Source organism: Heliconius melpomene, chromosome 12, assembly GCF_056956725.1.
Source record: "Heliconius melpomene rosina isolate 202511_hmr_F chromosome 12, ASM5695672v1, whole genome shotgun sequence".
Classification (NCBI taxonomy): domain Eukaryota; kingdom Metazoa; phylum Arthropoda; class Insecta; order Lepidoptera; family Nymphalidae; genus Heliconius; species Heliconius melpomene.
In genome coordinates, this window is record NC_140400.1 from 8,891,286 (window position 1) to 8,918,789 (window position 27,504).

At 31.0% G+C, this 27,504-nt stretch overlaps 2 protein-coding genes across 4 annotated transcripts in view; one reads left to right on the forward strand and one right to left on the reverse strand.

The window, feature by feature from the left end:
• Positions 1 to 174: 174 nt before the first annotated feature.
• Polr1A (RNA polymerase I subunit RpI1) lies at positions 175 to 5,632 on the forward strand. 2 transcript variants are annotated; one of them, XM_085194301.1, is made up of 3 exons: positions 175 to 349; positions 437 to 4,595; positions 4,765 to 5,632. In XM_085194301.1, exons 2-3 carry the CDS (start codon positions 447 to 449, stop codon positions 5,575 to 5,577), a joined length of 4,962 nt encoding a protein of 1,653 aa, XP_085050427.1. In that variant the 5' UTR covers positions 175 to 349; positions 437 to 446; the 3' UTR covers positions 5,578 to 5,632. The 2 variants fall into 2 exon arrangements, with proteins under 2 accessions (XP_085050427.1, XP_085050428.1); XM_085194302.1 differs by having other exon boundaries at positions 186 to 335.
• Positions 5,633 to 5,824: 192 nt separating this feature from the next.
• The window catches only part of Picot (putative inorganic phosphate cotransporter protein picot), a 49,172-nt gene continuing 27,492 nt past the window's right edge, over positions 5,825 to 27,504 (reverse strand). Inside the window, exons 1-10 of one of the 2 annotated variants that reach the window (XM_085194306.1) lie at positions 22,039 to 22,333; positions 14,281 to 14,459; positions 13,853 to 13,971; positions 11,866 to 12,083; positions 11,283 to 11,509; positions 10,887 to 11,036; positions 9,287 to 9,419; positions 8,592 to 8,713; positions 7,868 to 7,987; positions 5,825 to 7,652 (exon numbers count right to left, since the gene is read on the reverse strand). In XM_085194306.1, coding sequence (XP_085050432.1) covers positions 7,437 to 7,652; positions 7,868 to 7,987; positions 8,592 to 8,713; positions 9,287 to 9,419; positions 10,887 to 11,036; positions 11,283 to 11,509; positions 11,866 to 12,083; positions 13,853 to 13,971; positions 14,281 to 14,459; positions 22,039 to 22,117 — 1,563 coding nt within the window. In that variant the 5' untranslated portion in view covers positions 22,118 to 22,333 and the 3' untranslated portion in view covers positions 5,825 to 7,436. Of the gene's footprint in view, positions 7,653 to 7,867; positions 7,988 to 8,591; positions 8,714 to 9,286; positions 9,420 to 10,886; positions 11,037 to 11,282; positions 11,510 to 11,865; positions 12,084 to 13,852; positions 13,972 to 14,280; positions 14,460 to 22,038; positions 22,334 to 27,504 lie in introns of those variants that run through there. The other variant, XM_085194307.1, reaches the window with a different exon arrangement.

The following is a 27,504-nucleotide window of genomic DNA, read 5'->3' on the forward strand; positions in this document are numbered from 1 at the left end:
AAAATTCAAACGTAGACTCGGAGAATCTGAAGGAGCTCCTTCAGATTTGCGTCAACTGAACAAATTCTTCAGCTTTATAATATTAGCATAGATTATAATATAAAATTCAGTTCAGTAATATAAAATTAACTTTACTTACAAAAACGTCACTTGTCAAATTAGAAATGTCAACTGTCATCTAAAATCTGTCTTATGCGCTTAGAACAAATTGCGGCCATGTGATACTGTTTTGATAAATATTAATAATTAGTGTCCCGAAAAAACTAATTTTAAAACTTTAATTATCATGTTATACTATAATTAAAAGTTTGATTGCATATTTAATTTCTTTTGAGGTAAATATATTAATGTAAGTATATTTTCATATATAAAAAAGTTACATTTTAAATAGTGAGGTTAGAGGGTTAATACATTTTAATGGGCAATTGTTTTTCAGCGCAATAACCATGGATTTCAACTCCAAATTTACTTCAGCTATAACAGGGCTAACATCAGTGGACCCTGATTCCATACAATTCCTGATGTTTAATGATGAAGATATCAAAAAATTAAGTGTAATCAAGATAACTAATACTACATCCTTCGATACAATGGGTAATCCAACTAAAGGTGGGCTTTACGATCCTGCCTTAGGTCCTATAAGGGAAAGAAATGATTTTTGCACTACATGTTCAAATTCTTTACTTAATTGCCCTGGTCATTTCGGCCATATAGAACTACCACTTGTTGTCGTGAATCCACTGTTCATAAAGAATATTTATACATTATTTCGAATAACATGTTTGAAATGCTTTAAAATCCAAATGGATGATCGCATGAAGTTTATATTAAAATTGCAACTAGAGCTTTTAGATGCAGGTCATGTCACAGCTGCTTTAGATTTAGAAAATTTTATAGGTGATGTGAAAGACTATAAAAGTGACACATCACCAGAGAAGCCAAATAAAGTTATAAGAAAATATCAGAAGCTTCTCAAAAAGAAAGATGCTATTTGTGAAATGTTTCAAAACAAAAACACTGACAAACTGAGAACCAAAATTATCAACAACTTTTTTAAGGCCATTAATATTTCTAAAACATGTTTATATTGCAGAAGTAAATTGATTAAAGTTACAACATCAGAAAATAAAATTATGTACAATCTAAGTTCTGAGGGTGGAAGTAAAGGTATCAAAATATTAATGCCAGATGAATTAAAACGCTATTGTAAGGCTATAGAACAAAATGATGAAGAGCTGCTTATGCATTGTGTACCAGTTTTAAAGTATGCTAATACCAAGCCTGTCACTAATATATTTTTCATGCAAGTTATACCTGTATTACCTCCAAATGTTAGGCCATGTAACATATTAAATGGTGAACTAATCGAACATCCACAGACTAATGTTTATAAAGGAGTAATGAACACTGCCTACAACTCAAGAGTTGTTCTACAAGTTTTAATGGCATCTGACCACCAAAAAGCAATAGATGGGCTGGATCAACAGCCAAGACAAGCATATGAAAGTGTAATGGGCAAAACTACTTCTGAAAAGTTACACACTATATGGCAGGATTTACAAAAACAGATAAACCAATTATTGAGTTGTGAAGGTCAAGGTTCCACCAGTCAAGGCCTAAAACAGATTCTTGAAAAGAAAACTGGTGTAATAAGAATGCATATGATGGGTAAAAGAGTAAACTTTGCTGCCCGTTCTGTTATCACACCTGACCCAAATGTAGATATTGATGAAATAGGTATTCCTGATGCATTTGCAACTAAACTTACTTATCCTGTACCAGTTACTGAGTGGAATGTTGATGAGTTAAGAAAAATGGTAATTAATGGACCAAATAAACATCCTGGAGCTGAAAAATTAGAGGTTAAAAATGGAAGAGTGATAAGGATACCACCTGATTCTATACAAAAACGAAAAAGTTTGGCCAAAAAATTACTTACACCAGATGAATATAAAACTTCTGGACTAAAGATAGTGCATAGACATTTAGTTAATGGTGATGTGCTTATACTTAATCGTCAACCTTCACTTCACAAGCCTAGTATGATGGCACATAGAGCAAGAATTCTTAAAGGAGAAAAGACCCTCCGTTTGCACTATGCCAATTGTAAATCCTACAACGCCGATTTCGATGGTGACGAAATGAACGCCCACTTTCCTCAAAATGAAATTGCAAGAAGTGAAGCATATAACATAATGTCTGTAAGGAAACAATATCTTGTACCAAAAGATGGGACACCATTAAGTGGTTTGATCCAAGATCATGTTATATCTGGTGTAAGAATGTCACTGAGAGGCACATTTTATTCCAAATCTGATTACCAGCAGTTAGTTTTCCAAGCATTATCAACTATTAAAGGCGAAATTAAATTACTTCCACCTACAATTCTGAAGCCAGTAACTCTTTGGTCTGGCAAACAAGTTTTGTCTACTATAATAATTAACATAATTCCAAAAGGTAAACCCCTTATTACCCTGAGTGGAAAAGCCAAGATTGGTTCTAAGGCATGGCAAAAGGAACCACCTAGACCTTGGAATGCAGGAGGTACTCCATTTTCTAATGCAAATGAAATGACAGAAGCAGAAGTTATAATAAGAAAAGGCGAGCTGTTAAATGGGGTATTAGATAAAACTCATTATGGTGCAACTCCATATGGCTTAGTTCATTGTATGTATGAATTATACGGAGGTGACAGCTCAAGTGCACTTTTGAGTGCTTTTTCTAAAGTGTTCACATTCTATTTACAATGGCTTGGATTTACTCTTGGTGTGAAAGATATTCTCGTTGTGGATGAGGCTGATGAAAAAAGAGAGCAGATTATTCAACTCGTTCGACGAGCAGGTAGAGTTGCCGCTGTCAAAGCTACTGAGCTACCTGCGGATGTTGATGAAAATAAATTAAAAGATACTATTGGTGAAATGATGATTAAAGACCCTAAATTCCGCGCCAATTTAGATAGACAGTATAAAAGTATGTTAGATTCTTATACTAATAAAATTAATACCGTTTGTTTATCTGAAGGCTTATTAGAGAAATTCCCGTCAAATAACTTACAACTTATGGTTCAATCAGGGGCAAAAGGGTCGACTGTTAATACTATGCAAATTTCATGTTTGCTAGGACAAATTGAATTGGAAGGCAAAAGACCACCTTTAATGATATCTGGACGATCTTTGCCTAGTTTTCCTCCTTACGATATATCACCAAGAGCAGGAGGTTTTATCGATGGAAGATTTATGACGGGTATTCAACCGCAAGAATTTTTCTTCCATTGTATGGCTGGAAGAGAAGGTCTTATAGATACTGCTGTTAAGACAAGTCGTTCTGGATATTTACAAAGATGCTTGATAAAACATTTGGAAGGCTTAAGTGTTGCCTATGATCATACAGTTAGGGATGCTGATAGTAGTGTTATTCAATTTGCATATGGAGAAGATGGACTTGATGTTTTGAAGTGCCAATTTCTGAGACAAGATCAATTTCCTTTCCTTGATACTAATTCAAGCGCAGTTGTAAGTAAATCAGTAATCAAAAAACTGAAGGAGGATGAAAGTAATATCAAAACAATTGCCAAATTTCAAAAAACACTTAAGAAATGGAAAAAAAGAAATGGCAATCCATTTGAAAATGTACGTACTAGTGGTTTCGCCCAATTTTCTGCAATTGCTAGAAAAGATGTCGATCTTGAGGATCCTCCAACTGATAGAACTCGTGATCCCTATTATTGGGAGTTAGAAAAAATGTGGCGATCTTTGGACGACGAGGAAAAACAGCAATATACAAGAAAATCATGTCCCGACCCTATTCCTAGCAAAATGTCTCCCGAATACAAATTTGGCACCATTAATGAACAGTTGGATGGAGTCATTCAAAATTATTTGAAAAACCGCCAAGACAGCATTTATAATGAGCATACTGACAAAGACAAATTTATAGAGGTAATGAATGCTAAATATTTAGCTTCGATGGCAGCACCAGGGGAGCCTGTCGGATTATTAGCGGCACAGTCAATAGGTGAACCTTCTACTCAGATGACACTCAATACTTTCCACTTTGCTGGAAGAGGTGACATGAACGTGACTCTAGGTATTCCTCGTTTGCGTGAAATATTGATGACTGCTTCTGCAAAATTGAAAACACCCAGCATGGACATACCGTTCTTGCCGAATATTCCTGATTTAAATAAAAAAGCAGAAAAGTTGAGGCAGAAAATGAATAGAGTCACTGTAGCTGATGTCCTTGAAAAAATTGATGTGGAGTGCGAAGTAGTAACGAGCCCTGAGAGGCAATTAAAAACGACGATGCGTTTCTCATTTTTACCGTACTCACAATTTAAAACTCAGTACGCCGTAAAACCACCACAGATTATTAAACATATGCAAAATAAATTCTTTAACGAAATGTTTGCGATGATACGAAAACAAGCTAAGACCACATCAGGTGTGATGTGGGCGGCAGAGGAAAAGAAACGTCGTACAGTGGCCAATGAAGAGGACGATGAAGACTTTACTCCTCAGGCACCAGAGAAAACTGCTGACCCTGATGTTGACAGTTCAGATGAAGAAGGACCAAACGATGACGATGATAATACTGATGTATGTATATATGAAACTTTTTTTAATTATAAGATGTGTAAACTACTTTATACAAAATATATGTCCCCTGGCACACAATATACACAATAATTTACAAGCGATACCACGTAAATTGAAACAATTTACTAATTTTGTCTCATGATTTTAATAATTGATTGATTGATTTCAGGTTAGAATTCGGAAAAAACGTTCCGAGGAACAAGAATACGAAGATCCAGAGTCTGGAGAAGAAGAAAAATCTGATGATGAAGAAGAACCTGCAGAGAAGGAACAGAAAGACGACGACTTAGAAATCACACAGGAGATAACAGCAGAAGATAGTAAAGTTATGGCTAACGTCGTAGACAATTTGAATAACGCTACTAATTATGTATTTGATACGAAAACTCATAAATGGTGTGAACTGACTGTTCTGTTCCCAATATCATTTCTTCGTGTCGATCTGTCGCAGGCTCTACGCGATGCAGCAGCAAAATCGATCATATATGAAGTCAAAAATATTAAACGAGCTATTACCAACAAAGAGAAAAATGTCCTGTATTTAAGAACAGAAGGCATTAACATAGTACAAATGTCTAAATATGATAATTTGTTAGATTTGAATAAGTTATATAGCAATGATATCCATGCTATAGCAAATACTTATGGAATAGAAGCTGCTAATAAAGTTATTATAAAGGAAATTCAGAATGTGTTCAATGTATATGGAATTACGGTTGATCCTAGACATTTGACGTTAATAGCTGATTATATGACATATAATGGCGTGTTCGAACCAATGAGCAGGAAAGGCATGGAGGCATCTACTTCTCCGTTACAGCAAATGTCCTTTGAGTCATCTCTAATATTTTTGAAAGAAGCTGTTCTTAATTCTAAGAAGGACTTTATAAGATCAGCTTCGAGTTGTTTAATGCTGGGTCAGCCTTGCCGTACTGGGACAGGTTCATTTAGTTTGCAACATTATAGTAAACTTGTAAGTTAATGATAAGATTATTGTAATTAATGGTTGATTAATAAATAATATTTTGAAATTATAATGTATTGTTAATTATTTTACATTTTTAAGATTCTTGTGAAAAAGATAAGGTAGAAATATTATTGACTCAGTCTGTAACACAATTTTAAGTTCCTATTACTTATTCAACAGCAAATGTTTTTTAAAATTTATTGTAAGGTTAAGGAAAATATAGGAATTGGGTATTATGGTAGGTATAATTATAAAAGAAAGATCAATTAAAAACTTCTTGTATTTCTCTAAGATTTTACAAGTAGAGTATACAAACATGTTAAAAAATTATATATCTATTTTTTTCATTTGCATATCACATACCTAATCTGTATCGTGTTTAACACATTATAAAAACGATATTAACCTAAGGTCTATTCCAAAATACTGTTTATTTGATTAAATGTGAACAAAATACTTAGTATGTGATAAAAAAATGCATTTTCAATACATAAAAACTATAACATTGGAGCTACAAAATGGAATATATTTTAGTATTTCGATATATTAATATGTATTAAAAATCTCTGACATGTCGAGTCATATTATATTGATTGTAATTCAAGTTCTGTTGGTAAAAAAATCTGCTTAAAACCTACTTAATATTTAATAACAGAATGATCACATATATCTGGGCACACGCCGTCTTGGACGCCGCGTAAGTTATAACTAAAATCATAAATAATTTACATTTTATCGTTCATACTTTAGAAATCGCTTCATCGCAACAAAATTCGCTTCTAGCGATTACAAGGGTTTAATAATTCACAACTTTTACCGTTTGGTGTTCGACTAAGCATAGATTTGGATGTATGCATATTTTAAGGTTCCGTACTTAAAAAGTTCCATCATATGGTTGTTAATATTTTTGCACCTTAATGTGTTGTGTATTAATGGTTTAAAACATTATCATGTTTATTAATTTGACAGATGTTTTTATAAACTATGCCTGCAACATATCTCCATTTATTTTTATTTTGGAAAACTTTTTAGATCCTGTCGAAATTAAAACGAATTAAAATAAAAATAATATCTACAAGTTACTAGTACGGAACCCTCGGCACGTAAAAAAAAATCGATTTTTAGTCTATATTCGAGTAACTGCAAATAAAATTGGCGTTCAACGGATCCCAATATTTAATAAAGTCAATATTTACACAGATGCGAGGTTGATTCAAGTCACTGGCTAGGACGGTAACGTTCATATTAAATTCTTGGACCCATCGTCACTTACCTCCCTTTCACGCGTCTCTATTATACTATTCAAGCTATAAAAACTCAATAAACAATACTTGTATGGTACTTAAATAAGTAATTAATAAATATATAGCAAATTCTATGTTACGATACAAATTCCAGGTTAAATATTGTTTTCTACAGAAGATATTATCACAGCCTCATTGATGTGCGTCTCTCATGTATTTCATTATACTATAAAATACATCGAACAAAAAGAACAGACTGCATGCAAAATAAATTCTTTTTAAATAATAGATCGCAGCTCTTATGCCATACATAATTTCAAGCTGAGTTGAAATTGTAAACGTTCTAGCTGGTCTCCGAAAACAAAGTACATAATAAACGTAATAAATAATAAGGAATATCTAAACTATTTTGCACACTAAAGTCTCTACTAGTTTCTTAACAATGAAAATTGTATCGTAACTGACTCAAAGCAAACACAACCAAAAACTAACTCGATTAGAGTGAGAACGATATATTATATTTTAACATAATTATAGGTATCGCCTCACTCCCCTTCGTATAGCGCTATCTCTGTCTTATTCTAGAAAATTCTCTAGACTTTTAGTTGTGTGTGCTGAGTTTTGAAAGTGCTATTGCGCGGTTTCCGCTGTGTTCTGGTTAAACATTGTTTTCTTATCAACTTTATCTGCCTTTTTAGCTGCTGCCTTTTTAGCAATGGCTTCATCTTCAGCCGGATTATCCCACTCCTGTCGACGCCCTGAACCGAACAAGTTGTAGAATGTTGCACAGAATATGTACACGCCGGCCGCTATGTAGAACACTATCCGCCATTGTGCTTGAGTAGGCTGAAAGAAAACAAAATAATATGATTTTATATTGATTAAGCATTTATTTTTAAATAAAAAGGGGTCAAAAGCTCTCAAAAAGTTCTCGAGATACGCTCTTAATAGATGAATAGACGGACAACAATTCTGTCCCTAAATATAAGAATAATATTGATTGATTGTAACTTTAGCAATGTAGCTTAAAAAACTAAAAAGACTTAACTAAAAATACATACCTTGCCCTCGATAATATATCCAGCAACGATGGGCGCAAGGAGACCAGTGAGGTTGGCGAGGCAGTTGGTAAACGACATCAGAATGCCGGCGAAACGTGGTGATATATCCAAGTGGTTCACCTATTACCAGATAATTATCACATAAATCTCTATATCTCTATGTTATCTCTTTATTATCATTAATTATAATAAAGAGAAAACACTGAAAAAAACTGTTTTAAACCTATAAGTAGTATATATATTAGGATTAGGACCTACTTGAGATTATTACAAAAAAAAAATAGGTATTTTTTTTACTAAATGTAATATTACCTTGATGTTGTATTGGATGTATCGAAAGCAGTTCAAATTCCAAGCAATAGTAGTGAATTTAAATTTCATTTAAAGAGTTTTCGGCTCCATAATGTTTCTATATTCTAAAGAATCACTAGAGTTTCTCTCTAGGTAATTTTTAAAATGCAAAGACAGATCCAAAAATTGCGGTACCTATATTTTATCAGTAGGTTATGTTTATTATTCTAAAAAAAAGCTTTACGCTCTTTCCCGCACAGCACGGTAGACACGGAGAATCTACTCGTCCCCACTTTCCACCGAATTTCGAAACATTGTGTGTTGAATGGCGGATCTTAACTTTAATATTTCGCCGAGTAAAAATTGAACCCACAACTGTCGCGAGTAGCACGACGAGCTCGTTTTTAAAAATAATACCAAACACCCTGCTTACCTTAAAGCCAGAGTAGATACCACCGTTGAGGCCGACACCCACGGCGAGTATGGCGACGGTGGCGGCGGGGTTGCAGCCGGTGTTCGCAGCGATGAATAAACCGATAGCGGGACCATATTCACCTGGAACACAATTTTTATTAAATTAAAATTGGTATTTGTAAAAAAAATTTTTTATCTAAAACAACTATTATAAAGAAATTTACAAGTTTTCAGCTTGTTACTATTTTCTCTCCGTATTTAGTTACCAATTTCTAAGGAAAATAATTCATGCTTAAAGATTTGTTGCATTAAATGATACAATAAGGTGATTTTTTTAAGCTTCACGCTGTATCTCGCACGTAACAGGGTAAGCAGAGGAAACCTAGTGTTAAGACACTCCGTTCCTCACTTTTCGCAAAATTTTTGAAGCATTGCATCTTGAGTGGCGGCACTTTACGCAGCGGTTAGCTTTGTTACCAGAGGGGAGATATGAGAATATTCATAAATAACAATTCATTTCCCCGAATGGGAATCGCACTCACAACCGTCGCGCTTACAGTCACACGCGTGTACCACTGCGCCACGACGGCCTTAAGTACAAATTGATTTGAGATAAAATCTTAGTCAAAAGTTGAAAATACTACATAACAATAAAAAAAACTGCTTTAATAAATATTCATAAATATAAACAATACTTTATAATAATATACTCACCAATACTGTTAAGAACCTTCCTGACTTGAGTATGGTTGAAGCGTCCGCTGGATAGCATCCAGTCGGCGACCACTGAGCTGAACATTGAGAAGAGCCACATGCACAGATAGGGAAGAGCGGAGACGAAACCGTTCTGAAAAAATAAAAACAAAGATAAATATCATATATTTTCATATAGCATTTATTAAAATTTATATAAATAAACTTAATTGTTATAAACACGATGTATAAGAATTAAGAATTGTATTCTTAATTCTTATCTTAAAGCCGTAAAAATTAATATATAAAGTCTATTTATTTTTGTAAAAATTAAACGTTAAAAATGTATCTTGTTCACAGATTATATTACATACCCTATATTATTTTATTTAATTTATTACGATATTTTATATAACTTAATGAGCTTTCTCAATTCATTTCCTATAATGGTAGCCTTTTATCAGCATTCGTTATCGCTTAATTCGTAAATCAATAACAACGAAATATTATATATTTTTATTATAAATAGATATTGTTCAGGATGATGTAATTATACACACTATATTTTTATTATTTTTATCGTGACTAGGTCAAGAACGAAGCTCTCACTAAGGTATTTAATAAATATTTTTAGCAGTAAGATATTTTTATTTATCCAAAATTACAGTGATATAACACATATGAAGTTCATTAAAATTATATACTCCTAATTATGAAGCATTTTAATATACCTACTAAATAAAAGAAACTTAAAATAAGCATGAGTGTAGATTTTTATAATTAAATAGATAAATATATCAACAAACACGGAAACTCAGTTCTATATAAAAAATATAACCGTCTCAAAATATTATTTGGCTATATTTCAAATTGCCACCTAGCCAATTAACTATAATCTTGCAACATTTTGTTCCGGCATTCGGAATTCGACTTATTCTACAAAAACACTTTATATTTCGAGGGTGGTTTTCATAAGCACTTTCATATTTTTGATTATTTTATTTTATTAATCGAGATTTAAAACTATTCCTTAGCAATATACCATAAAAATACATAATTAAAAGATCATAAATAAATACATTTTTCCTTTTGACGTATAATAGCAATAGCAGGAAAAAATAGTTTAGTCGCTGAGTGTAGTTAGAGCAATTGAGTCACCCGAGCCATGATTCCAAAGGGTCAATTGACCGACCCGCCTCTTGACCTCTTGACAGCTCAAATGATTAATGTGAACGAAATCGTCCTATAAATAGTCTACCGTTTAAGTATTTATCATCCATCCATTTTTCGGCGTTTTAAATTGATGACTTTAGAAACATCAAATTTACTATATTTTTTAATATATTGGTTTTTTATTTCTTTAATACTTTATACATGTAACCAATATTGGTATTGTATGTAGTTACTATTGGTTTTATATAAACGTCCTTGAATTTTAATATTTTTTAGAGTTATTTGAAGTGCTCAATTCAATATTAGGTACAATTACTTATTGAAAAGAAAGAAAAATGTTGCAAGAAATTATAGATTTAATATAGATACATTTTTTAATGCAAATATCCACATTAGTAATGAAAATTATATTGAAAAATAAATAATAAAATAAAAAAACTAAACTTACATCTTTGATAGAAAAGTGGAGGACTTGTCGCATGAAGGTTGGCAGCTCTGTCATGAGTGTTTCGTAACCGTAGTTCTGCCCCATGTGCGCCAACATGATCGCCCAGAACGGCATGGATGTGACGATCTTCATCCATGGGATCGGTGGCGACTGTTAAACATATAAAAATGTGTTTTATATGTAGACTTTACATATATATTAGTGTTGTAGGTATGTTAAAAATTTATTGGGGAACTGAAAAAAGGAACAAAGCTTCTTTTAATGACTACTGAAAAACTACGTTGTATTTCATTTTATAATAATGAAATACAACGTAGTTTTAATAGATATAAAAACTATATCTTTAATCTGACGTAATGCGAATATTATTTAAAAGTAATCAACAATTTCACTTACGCTGAAACCAGCAGTACCCCACAACGAACTCAAGATATATTTCTTCTCAGGCTCCTTGATCCTGGGGCAATTCTCAGGGTCCTCAGAGACGAAGAACAAGAAGGCCAAGCTCCATACAGTCCCGATGATACCGAACACGTAAAAGATTGAAGGCCAACCGCCAGCGAAACCGTATGCAGAGAGTAGACCGGAGAGCGGCATAGAGATAACCGTACCGAATTGAGCACCTGTTTATTAAAAAAATATGAAAATAAGTAGGTATGCTTTAATTGACTAATCAGATTTCAGATTGCCTATCTTTTTTTCCGTAAACGCTTAGTGCTCTCTATATTCCCTAATCCACCTACAATCTGCGTTCGTTCGTTTCATCTGTGCGTTTTCGTCAGTCATTTGTAAACAATATAATACAAAAAGTAGATCACAATAATAAACAATACTGTAATTTAAGTATTTTCCAGTTAACAAAAATAAATGAACTTTTTTCTACACTATCGATGTAATATGTTAGAATAATTTAAGGTAGGATAATTTAGTAAAAGCTGTAAACGGTAAGGTTCATTAAAAAATGGTAAAGATTGCTTACCCGCATAAACGGCGGCACCCATCCGACTCCTTTCATTAGGTGGGATCCATTTGGCCAACATGGCGTGAGAGCAGGGCACAATGGGTCCTTCGCCCAGACCCTGTATAAATCTCACTAGAATCAGCCATTCAAAACCAGCTTCTGCCGCAACGGGCACTAGTAGACCAAATGCTGAGTTGATTAACATACCCACTCCAAGAAACATACGGGCACCATATCTGTAGAAAAAATGAGCGTTTATTTTTCTCTACACGTGGAGATTAACATTCAGAGTATGTTTTGACAGTTTAATAGAAATAATATGAGAAATATTCTTAAAACTAAACATGCTTGAGTGCCCATATTTTAAAAACTATTAAATCAAAGTTGAAATTTGACCCTGTAAATGTCAAACAACAAACCATAATTTAAAAGATGATCCAAAGCTCTTATTACTCAATTATGGTTCACGGCCACATAATAGTACCAATTACCATTGTATTGTAGTTTTATATGTGCTGTTACATAGCCTTATCATAATTTAATATCGGGCGACAAAGTAAATAGTCCGAGAGTAGCGAAAAAAAGAGTTTTTTTTATACTAAAAGCTCTGCGACCCTTTGCAAGACTTAAGATTGACTATTAAATCATAATTTTTTTAAGTAAATAAGTTTAAATAAGTATACTGCTTACAAATCTAATTTTCTATATCACATATTTTTTTTATTTGCACGCTCTATCCTGCACATATCAGGGTAGGCTGAGAGAATTTGGGAATTTAGTATTAAGACATTTCATTCCCATTGACAAATTTATGTTCCCCCCGCTGAATTCTGGAGGCATTGTGTCTAAATTGCGGAGCTCACGTCTGTACCCCTGCGCCACGACTGGCACATCACACATAAATATATAAATTAGAATTAAAAATACTTTCCAAGTCTTTTTGTCACTCGCCTCCTCGACTATAATGGCATTCGAGGAAAACTCTTCTATAAAGTCTAACCACATTATGCTATTCTATAGAGTATAAACATTTATCATTTTCCAGATAATGGACGTATTATATTTGTAAATTTTATATGAGAGTATGAAAATATATAGTCTTCAGAGATAAAAGTATCGTAAAAGTAATCCAATGTCAATAAAAAAAAATGGGACGACCAAATTGAAGAGACCATAGTACAAATATAGTTAACCTACATATAGTGTGTATTGAAATGTAGAGTAGGTAACGTGACGTTTTCTTAGCTAACTGATTTATTTGCTTTTATGTATAAAATAAAAAAAATAATTGTATTTTATTAATATTTAAAAAAAAAACGATATCAAAAGTTATAGTTAATTTTGTATATCAACTTTGAGTAAACCTATATGTTTATATTTGTAGTATATATATTTAAATCTCCAAATAATGCGTTAGAAAAATTTGTTTACCCACTATTTTGACTATTAATAAAATCCATACTGCCCAAAATTTATTTTCAAAATGTGACAATTAATATTTTTTTCATTACAACTACTTTTTCGCATATTACATGTTAATGTGTATATAAAGAAATGTAGAGCCGTTATAATCATTTTATCGGAAGTGTTTATACATTTTAACATACAATGGCAAGCGTAGGAAAAATGATAATTACCTTCAGAAGGTCACGACGAGAAAAACGAACTAATATCGTATTGCAAAGTATTTATATAGTAAATCAGCATTTTATTTTAACAAGTACTTTTATCGCTATCAGTTGGGCGTGTATGTAGTTTTTGATAATTTTGGTTCTTTTTCCATAGAAATATATTCAAAAGACGCCATAATAGTGCAATTTTGACGTAAACTCGTTTTCATGCAATTCACACAAAGAAGTCTTCGTCAACAAATTCCCCTATTTATAACATAATTTTCGGAATAACCAAAATATTACTGTTTCATAATAACGATTCATAAAAAATAAAGATTTATAAAAAGATTGAAAAACAAATTACAGAAAAAGATAAAAAACTTAAAACTAACCTCTTAGACAGGATGCCGAAAGGAATTTGCGTGATGACGTAGCCATAGAAAAAGGAGGATAGGATGTAACCTTGTAGCGTCGAACTCCACACGAAGGACCCGTCTTGAGCGGCATCCGCCTAAAATATGGATCCTGGTTTTAATTTGTTCACATTTTTAAAGAAAAATCATTACTAAATTATATAGCATATTTTTTTACTTTTGTTATTATTATACCATTTTAATAGCATATTATGACATCTGTTTATATTTTTTTGTATTTTATTAAAATGATTATAACAATAATTATTTTATTTTATCTCCAAAGGTTCTGGACATTTGAAGGAATCCCAAAGGCGGATTTTTGTTTCTCTACTTATATTTTTTACATATTTCAATATTTCTCTTTTAAATGAAAATTAGTTAAAATTGTAACGAAATGTACTCACATGCGTTGCATTTGGATTAACATTCCCACATTCGGTGTCTATAGCTTCCTTGTCGACAGGCAACGCCGTGTGGTTGACCATAGCTACGATCGCCACCGACATGTTAGTCCTCATGATGTACGCGTTCGCCATGCCCAGGAACAGCATGAACGTCACCCAGTGACGGTGACCGAGGCCGCCTGTGAGAGAGAAATTAATATTTAGCCAATATATTTAGAAAAATATTATGATAGCTAAGTAATATGTTGTTTTAAAATATATATTAAAAAAAATAACGTCATTATTCCTTAGGATATAAATCTATACGTACATATTTTAGTAAATTATGGTTTATTTATTTTAATTAATTAATTTAACTTTCACTCTTATTTATTTCGTTTACTCTCATTAAAAACTATTAAAATCATTAAAATATTGCTACATAGACCAAAAAGCCTATAAAAAAAACGAGACGTATACGCATAAAGGACTTCTGAGAAATTAAGACTCTTCAATTTGATATGGTTGTAACGATACGCCCACGAGTTAATAAATAACCTCGTCTCAAACTAATTAAAATAAGCAAAAAGTGTTCAGTTCCGAAAATGTAATTTTACACTACGCTTACATGTCACTTTTAATTTTTATTTATTAATAAGTTATTTAGTTACTTTTTCGTCACATTATATTGAAATGTGTAGTATATGATATAGATATTACGGAAGTAGTTTAACGGAACAGATGTTATGGAAGTAGTTTAACGGAATATAGTTGAAAGCCATAATTAAATGTTAATGGTGAAAGAACCTCTAACCATCGCGTTTACAACGACAGATTCATTTTATTTTTAATCTGTAAATATTTTTTGATTTATTTCCTTAAACAATATTTATTTTATTAAAAATGTTTTACGTGCGTACATAGCGGCCATCAGTATCAAAATAGACGATGACCGCAAAGGTATGGTAGCCAAAACGTCAATTCCCATGTAATTTAATTAATGTATAAAATTAATTATAATTTTACGGACGGTTGATATATGGTATGCATATTACGGAATAATGTAAAATATATTCGTGTGGCAATTATTAATATTGCTAATTTTAATGTCTTACTAATATTATTACAGTCATTTTTAACATTGATTGTTATGGTTGTTTCAGCTACAATTCTGTTAAGATTTCTCAATTTTTTTTGATATATTAATTAATTTGATCAATTTATTAATTAACTATTTACATTAATAACTGTACTGAAGAAAGCTATACTACACAGAAAATACGTAAATAAAAATATTTAACTACGCAAACTATTTGTATATATCAACTTATATAATTAGCAAGAATATAATAATATAATCACAAATAGTCTATTAGTTCACATATTTAGCACAACCATTTTTGTTAGAATAATATATTTTTGAACATATATATTTTTTAAATATGTATGCATAGATTAACATTGATATATTTGTATAACATATAAATATGATAATTTTAAATTTAGCTTTCAGACTGCCTTAGGATTAGTGCCCACCAAAGATATCTTACGTTTCCACGTTAAATTCAATTCTAATTTCAAGTCCCAGAAAAATGTTTCTAGACTTCTACGTCCACGCTGTCCGACTTCAAATTTGAATTTCATTTTAGGTTACTAGCTAGTTAATTTGATCGCCCATTGTGGATTTGACAGTTGACAATCTTTCTTATCTCTTTTTTTACCGTACAAACTCTTTCGTGAGATCTCCATTCAACGTGACACTGGCGAATTGATTTGTGCTCAACTGGCACGCTCGGAACGCCATAATAAAAAGAACAGAACAGAACAGAACAGAACCAATCTTTCTGTGACAAGTATGAATATGCCTGTCATCGCTATATCAGGCCACAAAAAAGTATGAATATTTCTTTTGTACCATGTTGTCAACTTTTTTGTTTGTAAATAAAAATATTTATCACTATCAGTTATCTGATCGTATACAATGAAAACTTTGCCAAGTTCTTGGTTGAATGGTTATTTACGTGTGGTTACACGTGACTTGTCCAAAAATATATATCTATATAATGAAAAAACTTCTATGTAATTATACGAAAAATAAACAGTATGTTGAAATTAAGAAGCAATATTATTATGATTTACAGAGTTAGATTTATTCTTCACTCACATTGCGCATTAAGCGCGAAATAAGAAAGTAAGTAATTTTGTTTTATTTTTGAATATTTTTTTGCTTTGGCAGTGTTAAGCACTTCCGTTTCCCACTTTCTGCTGAATTCTAGAGGCATAGCGTGTTGAGTTGCGGGACTAAACGCCGCGCCTTAAATTTACGATTTGTAATTAATAGCCTACTCTTATCTAACTAGATTGATATAGACAGATTACATCATTTTAGTCGAGCGTTTTTTCAGTCATCAAATATAAGGCAAAAGTAACTATAAACCCACATCAATCAAGCCATATCCATAAAAAAAGTAAAATGTAATTTTGAATACTTCGCCGTGCTTGCGTGTAGGTGTGTGCATCTCTTGCCAAAATAAAGTATACGGTAAGGCATGACGTCAATGAAATTAAAAAAAAATTGTAATCTTAAACATATTTTGGTTTTAGACGTTTAGTCATAAACTAAAATAATAGCGTCAAAAAATTTACATACTATTACTTAGCCAAAATATAATTATAATATAAATTTAATTTATATTATATTTTTAATCTTTTTCAATATAAGTAAATAATGAAATAACTATATAATTATTGAGAAGGCCTTAGCGACAAGAAGCCAATAAGCTACAATTTGTTCGGTCGCGTGTATAAGGCTTCAGGCGACATATCACGTGTTCAGTTACTATCCTATATTTTAATAAATGCGTTAAACTTCCATCTTTTCACATGTATTTAATAAAAAAATCAAGTAATAAAGTAAAAAAATACAAATACTTATATATAATAAGCAGTAGTCATTCAGGTTAAATTTGACAACAGGAAAAAAAATCATCTAAAATCTGTTCGGGATGGCTAGACAAAGTTCAATACTTATCGCCCGTGTCTTTACACCAGAGAGAGAGAGAGAGAGAGAAGAATAAATCCAATGGATTTACATATTATTAGATAATTTTCTTATCTTTGGAAAATCATCAACATAGAAATTAAAATGATTCTATAAAATGCTGACGTCTGAAAAAAGGTCGCGTAATAAAAAAAATTGCTCTTGAAACGTAACACGGTGTATTTTTTTATTGTTGGAAAATACCTATGCTTGTTTATATAATTACTTAGTTATGACGTCGATAACGAAATATATAATTAAAAAAAAATAAAAAAAACACAAATGTAACATTTTGTGGGTATTTTCTGGATATTTAAGTCAAAATGATTAAAAGATGATGACCAAAAAATATGATATTTCTAAGATTTAATAATACATTTGTAATGAATCATCTTGTTCACGCAAAAATATCAGTTTTACGTGTGTTCCTCGTCTGAGGGCAAAGTCCGATGTCGTCAGCGAATAATTAACGCCGTATACATTTATACAAGGTTTTTTTTTTCAGAATTTTTAGCATAACCTTGTTCTATTTATTACTAGTAAAAAGCGAAAGTATCACAGGTGCGAATATGTTTAAGGGGAATTTTCTTCTAATAAATTCTTTTTACTTAAGAATTATAGAGCGGAGTATTTTTAAAGCAATTAAATCTTTCAGATACCTAAATAATTCAATTATTTTAGAGTAAAAATATTTTCAACCAGTTTTAATAATAATTGTAAAAGGATCTTAACGTCATTTTCTTTAAACTAATAAATAAAATTATGTCACTTACTTATTATAATATAATTTTAGGTATTTATTTTTACAACCCAAGAAGTATATTAACTAACACTTGGTATTTTATGTATTTCCAGAACCTAACGTTATTTCGTAGTGTTGTGTAACAGTGATGTTTAAGATGTCTGTGAAATGTCTGTTACATGGTTTAATTTAAAAAAAAAGACATAAATGTCTTTATCAATATGATATTTTAATTTAAAATTTTGCGTAATATTGATACTTATTTACGGTCAATGTAGTGAAATCAGTTTATATTTAAAAAGTAGTAGTTATGAGAAAATTATATAAATTTAACAATGTTTTTATTAGGTAAGTAGTTTTATTATTAAAACTAAGAAATGATAGTGGTGACTATAAAAGTCTAGATTATTCAAGTTTTTCCAAACTAATTTAAAAGTTAGCACACAGAAAAAATCATAAATAGATAGTGAACGCATTAAATTGTTATCTTTACCGAAACTGATAATATTTATTTGGTTTTTTCTACATATGCGCAATCATCACGCTGTACTGCACTATGAAAGAAGTGACTCACCTAAATATATATGTACATTTTATCAAATACTGCAATTTATCATAAATTTCGCCATATTTTTATCTATTACTTCATAGCTCATGCTCGAGGAAGTTGAAGACAAGGAAAACTAGACTGCAGCTTGTGAGATTTTTCTTTTTAATTAATTTAATATCGTTCATATTATCTTGTTAGGTATAGTTATTAAATTGTAAATTATACTTCACAATCATATATTTGATAATGTATAAAATTTCATCACTTAACAACTCGAAGAGGGAAGAAAGAAAAAATAAAAGAACTTAATTGTTACTAGGATTCCTACCTGTTAAGATTCGAATACTTTTGTAGGTAACATTTATACATTAATTACAAAAAAACATAATAAACTGGAGTATAAAAAAGCCGTCACACCTTCTAGTCTGCGATAATGGTCTAAATGACCTTGATTTTGAATTTGTCTCCACACAGCGTAAACGATGGACTCATTGTTCTATATCTTTCTTTATAGGTATATGAAAATGCAAATTTTCGTTTCCCAGTATCGGATATTGTTATAATGTCATTAAATCGAAAGAGTTTATAATAATTTTAAGCAATAACTTTATGCTGATCGTATCTTTTCACTAATGTCGTATTAGTGAAAAGGCTCTACATATCAAAACATATTTTGCGCAAATTGGTTTTTAATAATTCTTATTAACAAACTATTAAGCATTGTCTAGTTTTTTGTCTTTAACTGTAATATTATCTTTTTTAAATATGTATATAAATATTTATTAGGGAACAATTTACTTAAAAGAAACGATCTTTTATGCTCTACAAATATAAAGCGCGACGGTTTTCTGCACTATTAGACGAAAATGAATTATGTAGCATAATATAAAAATTAAAGAATTTTCGTTATCATTTATTTATTATCGTTATTTGTTATATCATATTTGATCTCAATATTAAATGAATCACTAAAATTAATTTTACATAGATAAAAAAGAAACAATATCTATTAGTATAAGCCTTAGCCTTGCAATTTACTGGTACTCGACAGGTTTATTAGCTAATTCCGGAACGTATATCTTATCAACATCATAAGTACCTGCGATGATTAAAAGAATAAAAACAAACATTAGGAGACGTCTAAACGTCTAAACTAAGTTCCTGTTACTTTTAAACCACTTCGCATTGACGATTTTCCATATTTAAGGAAGTGTACCTATATATGAAATATAGGTAGTATCAATTAATTTATTTATTTTCCTGTACCGGTAGCACAATAACGGAATTCTTTTAATTAAGTTCTCAAGGAAAATTCACTTCGTAATATAAGATGGAACTGTAACCTTTAGTAATGAATACTTGTAATGTAATAAAATGTGCATTATATTTTTATAATTATATACACTTTAAGCAAATATTGCAATAAAATATGCATTACATTATCTATTTCGGCGAGAATTTTATAAAATTATGACTTATCAAGTTTAAATACAAGGAACTTATTAGTATTATTAATTTAGAAAAATGTTACAAGTAAAATTAACATAAATAATTTATATTTTAATGTACCGTATTAAAAAAGATAATAAGTAGAGTTACAGATAAAAAAATATTTATAATTAAAAAATGCAGATTAAAAATGGAAATCATGAGATCGTGAGAGTGTCAAATATTACGAGTTTGCAATTGAAATATAAAAATTTCTACGAAAGGTACAAATATCCATAATTCATTTCTTCTTCTTCAATATACTGTATTGTTTTATTGCGTACGGCGTAACCTCTCGCAGACAGATTAAATAATATAAAAAGAGGTAAGTTTATGAATAAGAGTTTTGTATTTTTCTTTTAAATTTTTGTTTAAGGAATTTTAATTTTCTTTTTATGTATGTTTAAACAGACTGACGCATGATAATCGCTAAAAATAATTTAAATTGCAAATGTTAAATTTACAATAGTTTAGAATAAAAGTTGTTTGTGTTTTTTTTATTGTAGATTTTAATAAGTAATTTAAATCTAGAATAAAAAAGGACCAAAGGACTGAGCTATAGGACCAAAATGTAAATAATATTGTATAATGCACAGTGATTGCAAATTCTAGACGTCGAACGAATTAAACCATAATTTCAACAATAATATTCGAGGCCGAGACGCTTTGGTACTTGGTACACCCACTATAAAGGCACTGGTCGTGGGTTCTATCCCCACTTAGGGGAATTATTATATTTATGTTCATTTCTGCGCTCTGGTAGACAAAGTGTGACAAGATGTTTTTTTTAAATGAACTCATTTCTTTACTTATGCAAATCCAATCAAGTTACAATTATAGATAGACTATAATTGTAAGTTAACTTTTTTTTGTAGCTTCACGTAGGCGTGTAGGCAGAGGGAACCTGAGCACCTAGTGTTTAGTCACTCTGTTTCACACTTTCCGCCGAATTTTCGAGGCATTGCGTATGGGACGAAGGTACTCAACCTTGCTTTTCTTAGAGGAATCGAAAATATGAAATATTTCACTCCCCCGAGTAGGAATCGAACCCACAAAAGTCACGCTTACAGCTTGTGTTTACAAAACACGCTTATGCCCCTGGGCCACCACGATTTCAATACTTTAAGTGTTAAATTCTAATAAATGTAAACTCTTAATAAAAATGGAAAATTCAATGTTGTATATATAAAAAATGAAATTTATTTTATTTTATTTATAATTGACAACTTCATTTGATATCAACATTATATTTTATTCTAGAGTCGCCCCATCTCACCTCACCACGTGAATTTTGAAAGGCGCTTACGTGTCGCCAGCATTTTTACCTACTGAATAATTTTGACCTAAAATAATATTCATAGACTGTTTGTTATAAAATAAGGAAATTATATGTAAAAATTAAAGAAAATTAGTTTTTTAGCAAATTATGTAAATTTTCAATGAACTACCACGTGCTAAGTAACATTAAAGTAGCATTTTTTGCGTTCCCACGTGAACAAACGATAGGTTATGTTGAAAATTACCAAGAAAAACTCGACATTGTTTTATTATGTAAATATCGCTTTGATATTTCTAGAAATAGTTCAAAAACGGAGGCCGTGAATGAACCACCGTGTGGACGTATACGACATATTGATTTAACACCTGTTTGATTTACTATCGAATAAACAGTAACATTTTGTTGTTACTTGTTGGATGTAGGAAATTTATTTATATAATATTTATTATATATTTATATAAAAGATATATAATATCTTTATATAAACGTTCAAGTTTCATTAATCTGTGTTTCTATTAAAAAAGTAGCGAATAAGTAACAATATTTCAGTATTTCAAGTGCAATTGCAAAATCGTGTAAATATAATCCAATTATAATAAAGCCGGTCCGAATTTATCAAAAGCAATGCCGACAGCGCGATAAGCAAACTGGAGAATACCCGTGACGTCATTCTGACTCACCACTGTATCTCTTGGGTCTCTGGTCTTCCAGTCCAGGCTGATCCCATACCAGCACGTGCGCTCCACGATTCGATACCATATTGTTATTTATTTGTATTTAATTAAGTAAAAAAAAATGAAAAATTATGAAAAAAAAACCCGAACACAGAAGAAAACGTAATAACGTTAACGTAAAATTGCTTTTACGTGACGCTGGTGGCAGTACCAACGTTAGCGATTAGGTGGAATTTCATCGCGATGGTTGTGAAAACTAGGAGAATCGGTTCACGACTGACGAGCGGCGAGTGTAGTGGCTACTGGCTGGCTCTCCGGCGTGGGGCAGTCGTAAATATACGTGGGGGGCGGGGGTGTGGAGCGCACGCGACCGCGGCGTGCTGTGACGTCATCGCGAGTTTTTACTGAACTCAACTGTGAACGCTGAAAAACTGTATATCGCTATTGCTTTTACTCTACTCTGTGTGGAACATCTATTAGAAATAAGCTTTTTTTATTTTTTGTATCAAGGAATTTGAATAAGGTAATTAAATAAATTAATAACTAACAATTTAGAATAATTTTAATTTTATTATGCAAGTGTATCTGAATTAAGTTTTCTAAAACATTTGATTACATCTGTACCATAAATTAAGTAGAGTGGTTTTGTAAATATTTTTTTTAAGTTTAGAATATTTGTACCACCACGAAATAACAAATGATGAATTTTCCAAGTATTTTGTCGTGTTGTCGTAATTTTGTATGGACAATAAAAACAATTCTATGAAAAACTTGAATCGTTTCACATTTGTTAATATAAAAAAAAAATATTGGTTCTGTAGTATTTATCACATAAAAACCATTTAAAAGTTATAGGAGCTTTTTAATATTTTTTTATAAATGAGGAACTTAGATACTGTCGACAGTTATTTAATCTTTTCTCGTAATCATCTTATAAAGGACCGTTCAAGCTAAAGTAATTCAATAGATACATTGTACATTGTAATAGACTGAGATCCCAGAGCGCTCTGACCTACGTCATTTTAACAAAGCTGAAATTTTGAGGATTACTAATAAAATAGAGTAGACACTACACCTATAGGTAGGCAGAAAAAATATACTTATATTTAGAAATCGTATTTATTTTTTAATTAGTAAATCCCTGATAAATATCATCAGTACCATCACTATCAGTAAACAGTCAAAAAAAATACGGATAAGAAATGACCTAATGTAATGTTTTACTGAGCCAAAAAGATATATGTAAATTTTCTTATTAAAGTATCTAGATAGATCCTTACTAAAGAAATGTACTACTTTATTCTCAAACACTTAGAAACAATTATTAATCAATCTTTAGAATGATAATCTGCGATTATCGATTTAATATCTAAGTATATTAAGCATAAAATTAACTTCCTCTTGAATTCATTCCATAAAATTTAAATTTAGTAAGAAATTCTTAAAACTTTTATTTTGTATTCCTATAGCATTTCAGAAACGTTCATTTATAACCAGTCTTAGTAAACGCTTTTTCAACACACCGAGATTACGATGAATTATGATTTAAATCAAACTAAAAAAACGCAGTTCAATAACCTTTGAGATTTTGAAATATGATTTCGTTCACTTGTATTGAATTGCAAACGTTAAGATCAATGGGCAAGTGCTAAATTTGTATGTATATAAAAAATGCGAATCGTTAATTATATTTATAATTTTGTATACAAAGCAACGGTATGATGTCTGGGATGCCGGCGTGGGGTAGATGTAGTGTCTGATTGTACACGAAATTGTTGTGAGTACTCAGTACGACAATCTCTTGAAAAACGTTTATTAAAAATATTATTTTATTTCGCTATTTCAGGTTGCATTAGTACAGTTTGCAGTTTAAAGAGAGATTACGTGTAGATGAAGCGCCTTAATATCTCTGATTTGGAAGGAAAGTGAAGAATTTTGTATATATTTATTTTATTATATTAATAACTCGGGAAACAAACATACAGTAACAATAAGTTAACAAAAAAACTGAAGACTTCGCTCTGTCTGAATGGCAAAAAAAGGCCTGATGCAATAATAGAATTAATTACACTTTTGTTCTATAATTATTGACAAGGAAATGTAAAGATGCTTATTTTAGATATAAATAAAACATATGTGCTTTCGAATTATCGTTAATCACTGCCGAGCCTCCTATTTACGTACGGATGACGATACTGATAAAGTGCAGCAAGGTCGTCGGCTAGGGCAGGCCACGTAGCGCCATCTAGTTTCACACTAACGTACTGAGAACGCCATCTATCGACGCAAAACGGAACTTTAATAATGTCAAATTAATATAGTTCGCCTATTATATAGTAGATGGCGCTTATACAATTCTGTACCCGAAGTCTGCACACGACTGGGGAAACAGAAGGATCATAGTTGTTAAGGCACTCCGTTTTCCACGCACCACCCAATTATCGAAACATTATAAGCTGATTGGCGAAACTTAACTCTGCGTTTTGTCTTATAACCAGAGCGAAGAAGTGAAAATAATTAATTGCCCTGAGTGAGAATTAAAACCATCTAACACGAATCGAACACATAACCGTCGCGTTTACTCTCAAATGCAGTGCCATTGCTACACGCAGATTATTATTTTTTAATGCATATTCATATTGTTAATTTCGATGATATAATAATGTAAATTGTCTTCATTAATCTACGCGGGTGAAGCCACAGGTAAAGGCTAGTGTGATAAAAATATAGTTTCAGTGCCATTATTTTAAATGTTTTATAGAGCATTAGCATTGTACTTAGAATAAGATGACTTAATAACCAATTCTTAACGAACAAAAAATATTAATGGGTTAATTTAGTAGAATGATTTAAAATTTTTGGAAACATTAACTTAGCATTAATTTGATGTCATTTGCTGTAATAATATAGGTTATTAAAGACTTTTAACAAAAAAAATATATTTTCCTAATGAATCTATCTACAAATTTTCAACTTTTAAAATTTGCGATAGATTCATTTATTAGCAAAACCTTTAAAATAAAATATTATATTATATTTTATTATTTTTCTTAAGATTAAGATTAAGATTTCTTAAAAAGATTATCCATATAAAATCGTTTTCGAATGAATAGCACCGACCACACATTAGCAAGTTTGCATATTGAGTAACTTAATGGATTCAGCACGTGATTATGTCTGACATGGTGCGTGCTCAATTTAGAAACAAAATAGTGTTTTTTCTACAAAAGGTCTAGGTACTTTAGAATACTGTTTGAAAGCATTGGGGCGAAATAAATAAAGATAATATAAAAAATAATAAAACTAAGTTTAAATTAACAATTAAATCGTGCAATTTAATTGAAGAGATTAAAAAAAAGGAAAACGGAGAAATATTAGATGAAACTTTACAAACATCTTTGTAATTCTCCTGATGGTCTAAGATCTCGCTGCAAAACTCTGCCGGTATCTGTTTTTTTAAGAATTTATATAAAATTAAGGTTTATTCTTTTCTCACACATGCTACAAAATAACTGCCTCTCTGGCATTATAAAGACAATAAATTCTACATTCATAAAAGAGGTGAGGATGCTACTGATAAAGCGAATATGGGAAGAGTTAATCATCAGAAGAAAAAAGACCAATTTTCAAATTTCAAGGAAAGGAACAAATTACCTATATATAAATAAATATATTATAATAATCTATGAGATAACCCAACTAACAAAAGTGGATATACACTTATTTGTATGACAAAGCAAGTAGGTACTAAAGGTGGGACATGCAACGTGATACAGTATCATTGAATAACAAGCTTCAACTCATTATGCCGGATGTAGGTAATTGTACAGAGCCCACACCTAGAACCCATCGTGATTCTTTTTAGTATGCGGTTTATATGTAGGTAGGATTCATATTAAAAAATAAGATCATTATGGTCCAGTTGGAAAAGCATTATTGTAATGTGATTATTTTTGTATGACCAAAAAATCCGTTTAGTGCGAATGATTATAGTTTTAAAAATATTGCAATAATAATTTTCATTTTCTATATAAAAATTTAAAAATCGTTACTTGTCTATTTTATTATTTAAATTACGCAGCTGGATGGATATTATTGAAATAAAAAATATTTATCTCGTTAAAATTACTATATAACGTTGTAATTATGTTTATTTTTTTAATTAAAATTTCACACAAATGAAATAAATTGTTTTTTCCCAGTTTACAATACATCTGAAGCTGGTGGTTTTTCCAAGAAATATTCAGATCGACACGATTATCGATATGTAACTAATGGTGCAGTATAACGTTTCTAAATGACAAAGAAACACGATCTAAGAGTGGGTGGGTTTCATCAGGGTTGCCAGCTTATATGTATATCAAATCAATACAGTGTTTTAGTGTTTTATAATTATGTTTGCATAATATTTCTTTCATACATATTTTTTTAGTAAATAATAATTCCGATTATCATAGAGTAATCTTTTATCAAAATCCAATATATGACGACCGATAAATTAGTATCTACTAAACCAACGGAACCGTTACCGTTGCCGTCGGAAACGAACGGGAACCACTTTCCGTCTAATTTTCAAGACATTGCGTGTTGAATGGTGGAACACTAGCTTCACCAAGGAAATGAAAACATTTTATTCCCCCGAAAGCGAATCGAACCCACAACCGGACAGTGCCGATGGGCTACGACGACTTCCTAACTTCCTACATATATATATATATATATATATGTAGGTATACTAATATATATATATATATTAGTATACCAATTGAAACTGCTACAATCGCTTTTCATTAAGATTAACTCGTGTTATAGCTGGCGGCAACAGGTATACCTCTACTACTGCTTACTCATAATAACAATAGGAAACGGGACTCTCGTTTAACAATACCTCGACCTAGTTACTCGAAGGAGTTTAGTTCTCGCGAATAGCGGTTAAGGATTAAAGTATGTAGTCCAAATATTTAAATTATGTACTAGCTAATATCTATCTATAGGATATTATTAATATATGTTTTTTTGTTTACGCAGCATAGCAGAGTGGATAGAACCTTTTGTTAAAACACTCTGTTACTTCATTCCGTATTATTATTTTCATTTGTTCGCTCTAGTAACTTCTATTAAATAATTCTAATTTCATTTCATTTATTCGAATCCATAACCTCTCAAGACACACGTTGTGCCGCTGTGCTACGACGTCCTCTTTTTACACTTTATTTAGAGTTTATACATATGTAACTTAACTTAAAATTACATAAATAGATTTTTCCGATATATGGAAAAGATTTTCCGATATATGGAATGAATCGAGCGGGGCATTCACCTAATGAAAATCGTCACGCCTGCCCGTTAGAAATGAGGTTGTAATTATGATAAACAACTTTTATTGTGCAGTACTGTTTGTTATATTCGTCATCTAAAGGCAAAATGGTAGATTTTTCTGTACAATTATTTCTTAGTAAGCTTAGTGTAATT

What these genes read in the sequence shown, in the direction of transcription:
- Polr1A (XM_085194301.1), top strand. Translation starts at nt 447, where the DNA reads ATGGATTTCAACTCCAAATTTACTTCAGCTATAACAGGGCTAACATCA. An exon ending in ATGACGATGATAATACTGAT is followed by an intron (nt 4,596 to 4,764) that starts GTATGTATATAT and finishes GATTGATTTCAG; the next exon opens with GTTAGAATTCGGAAAAAACG.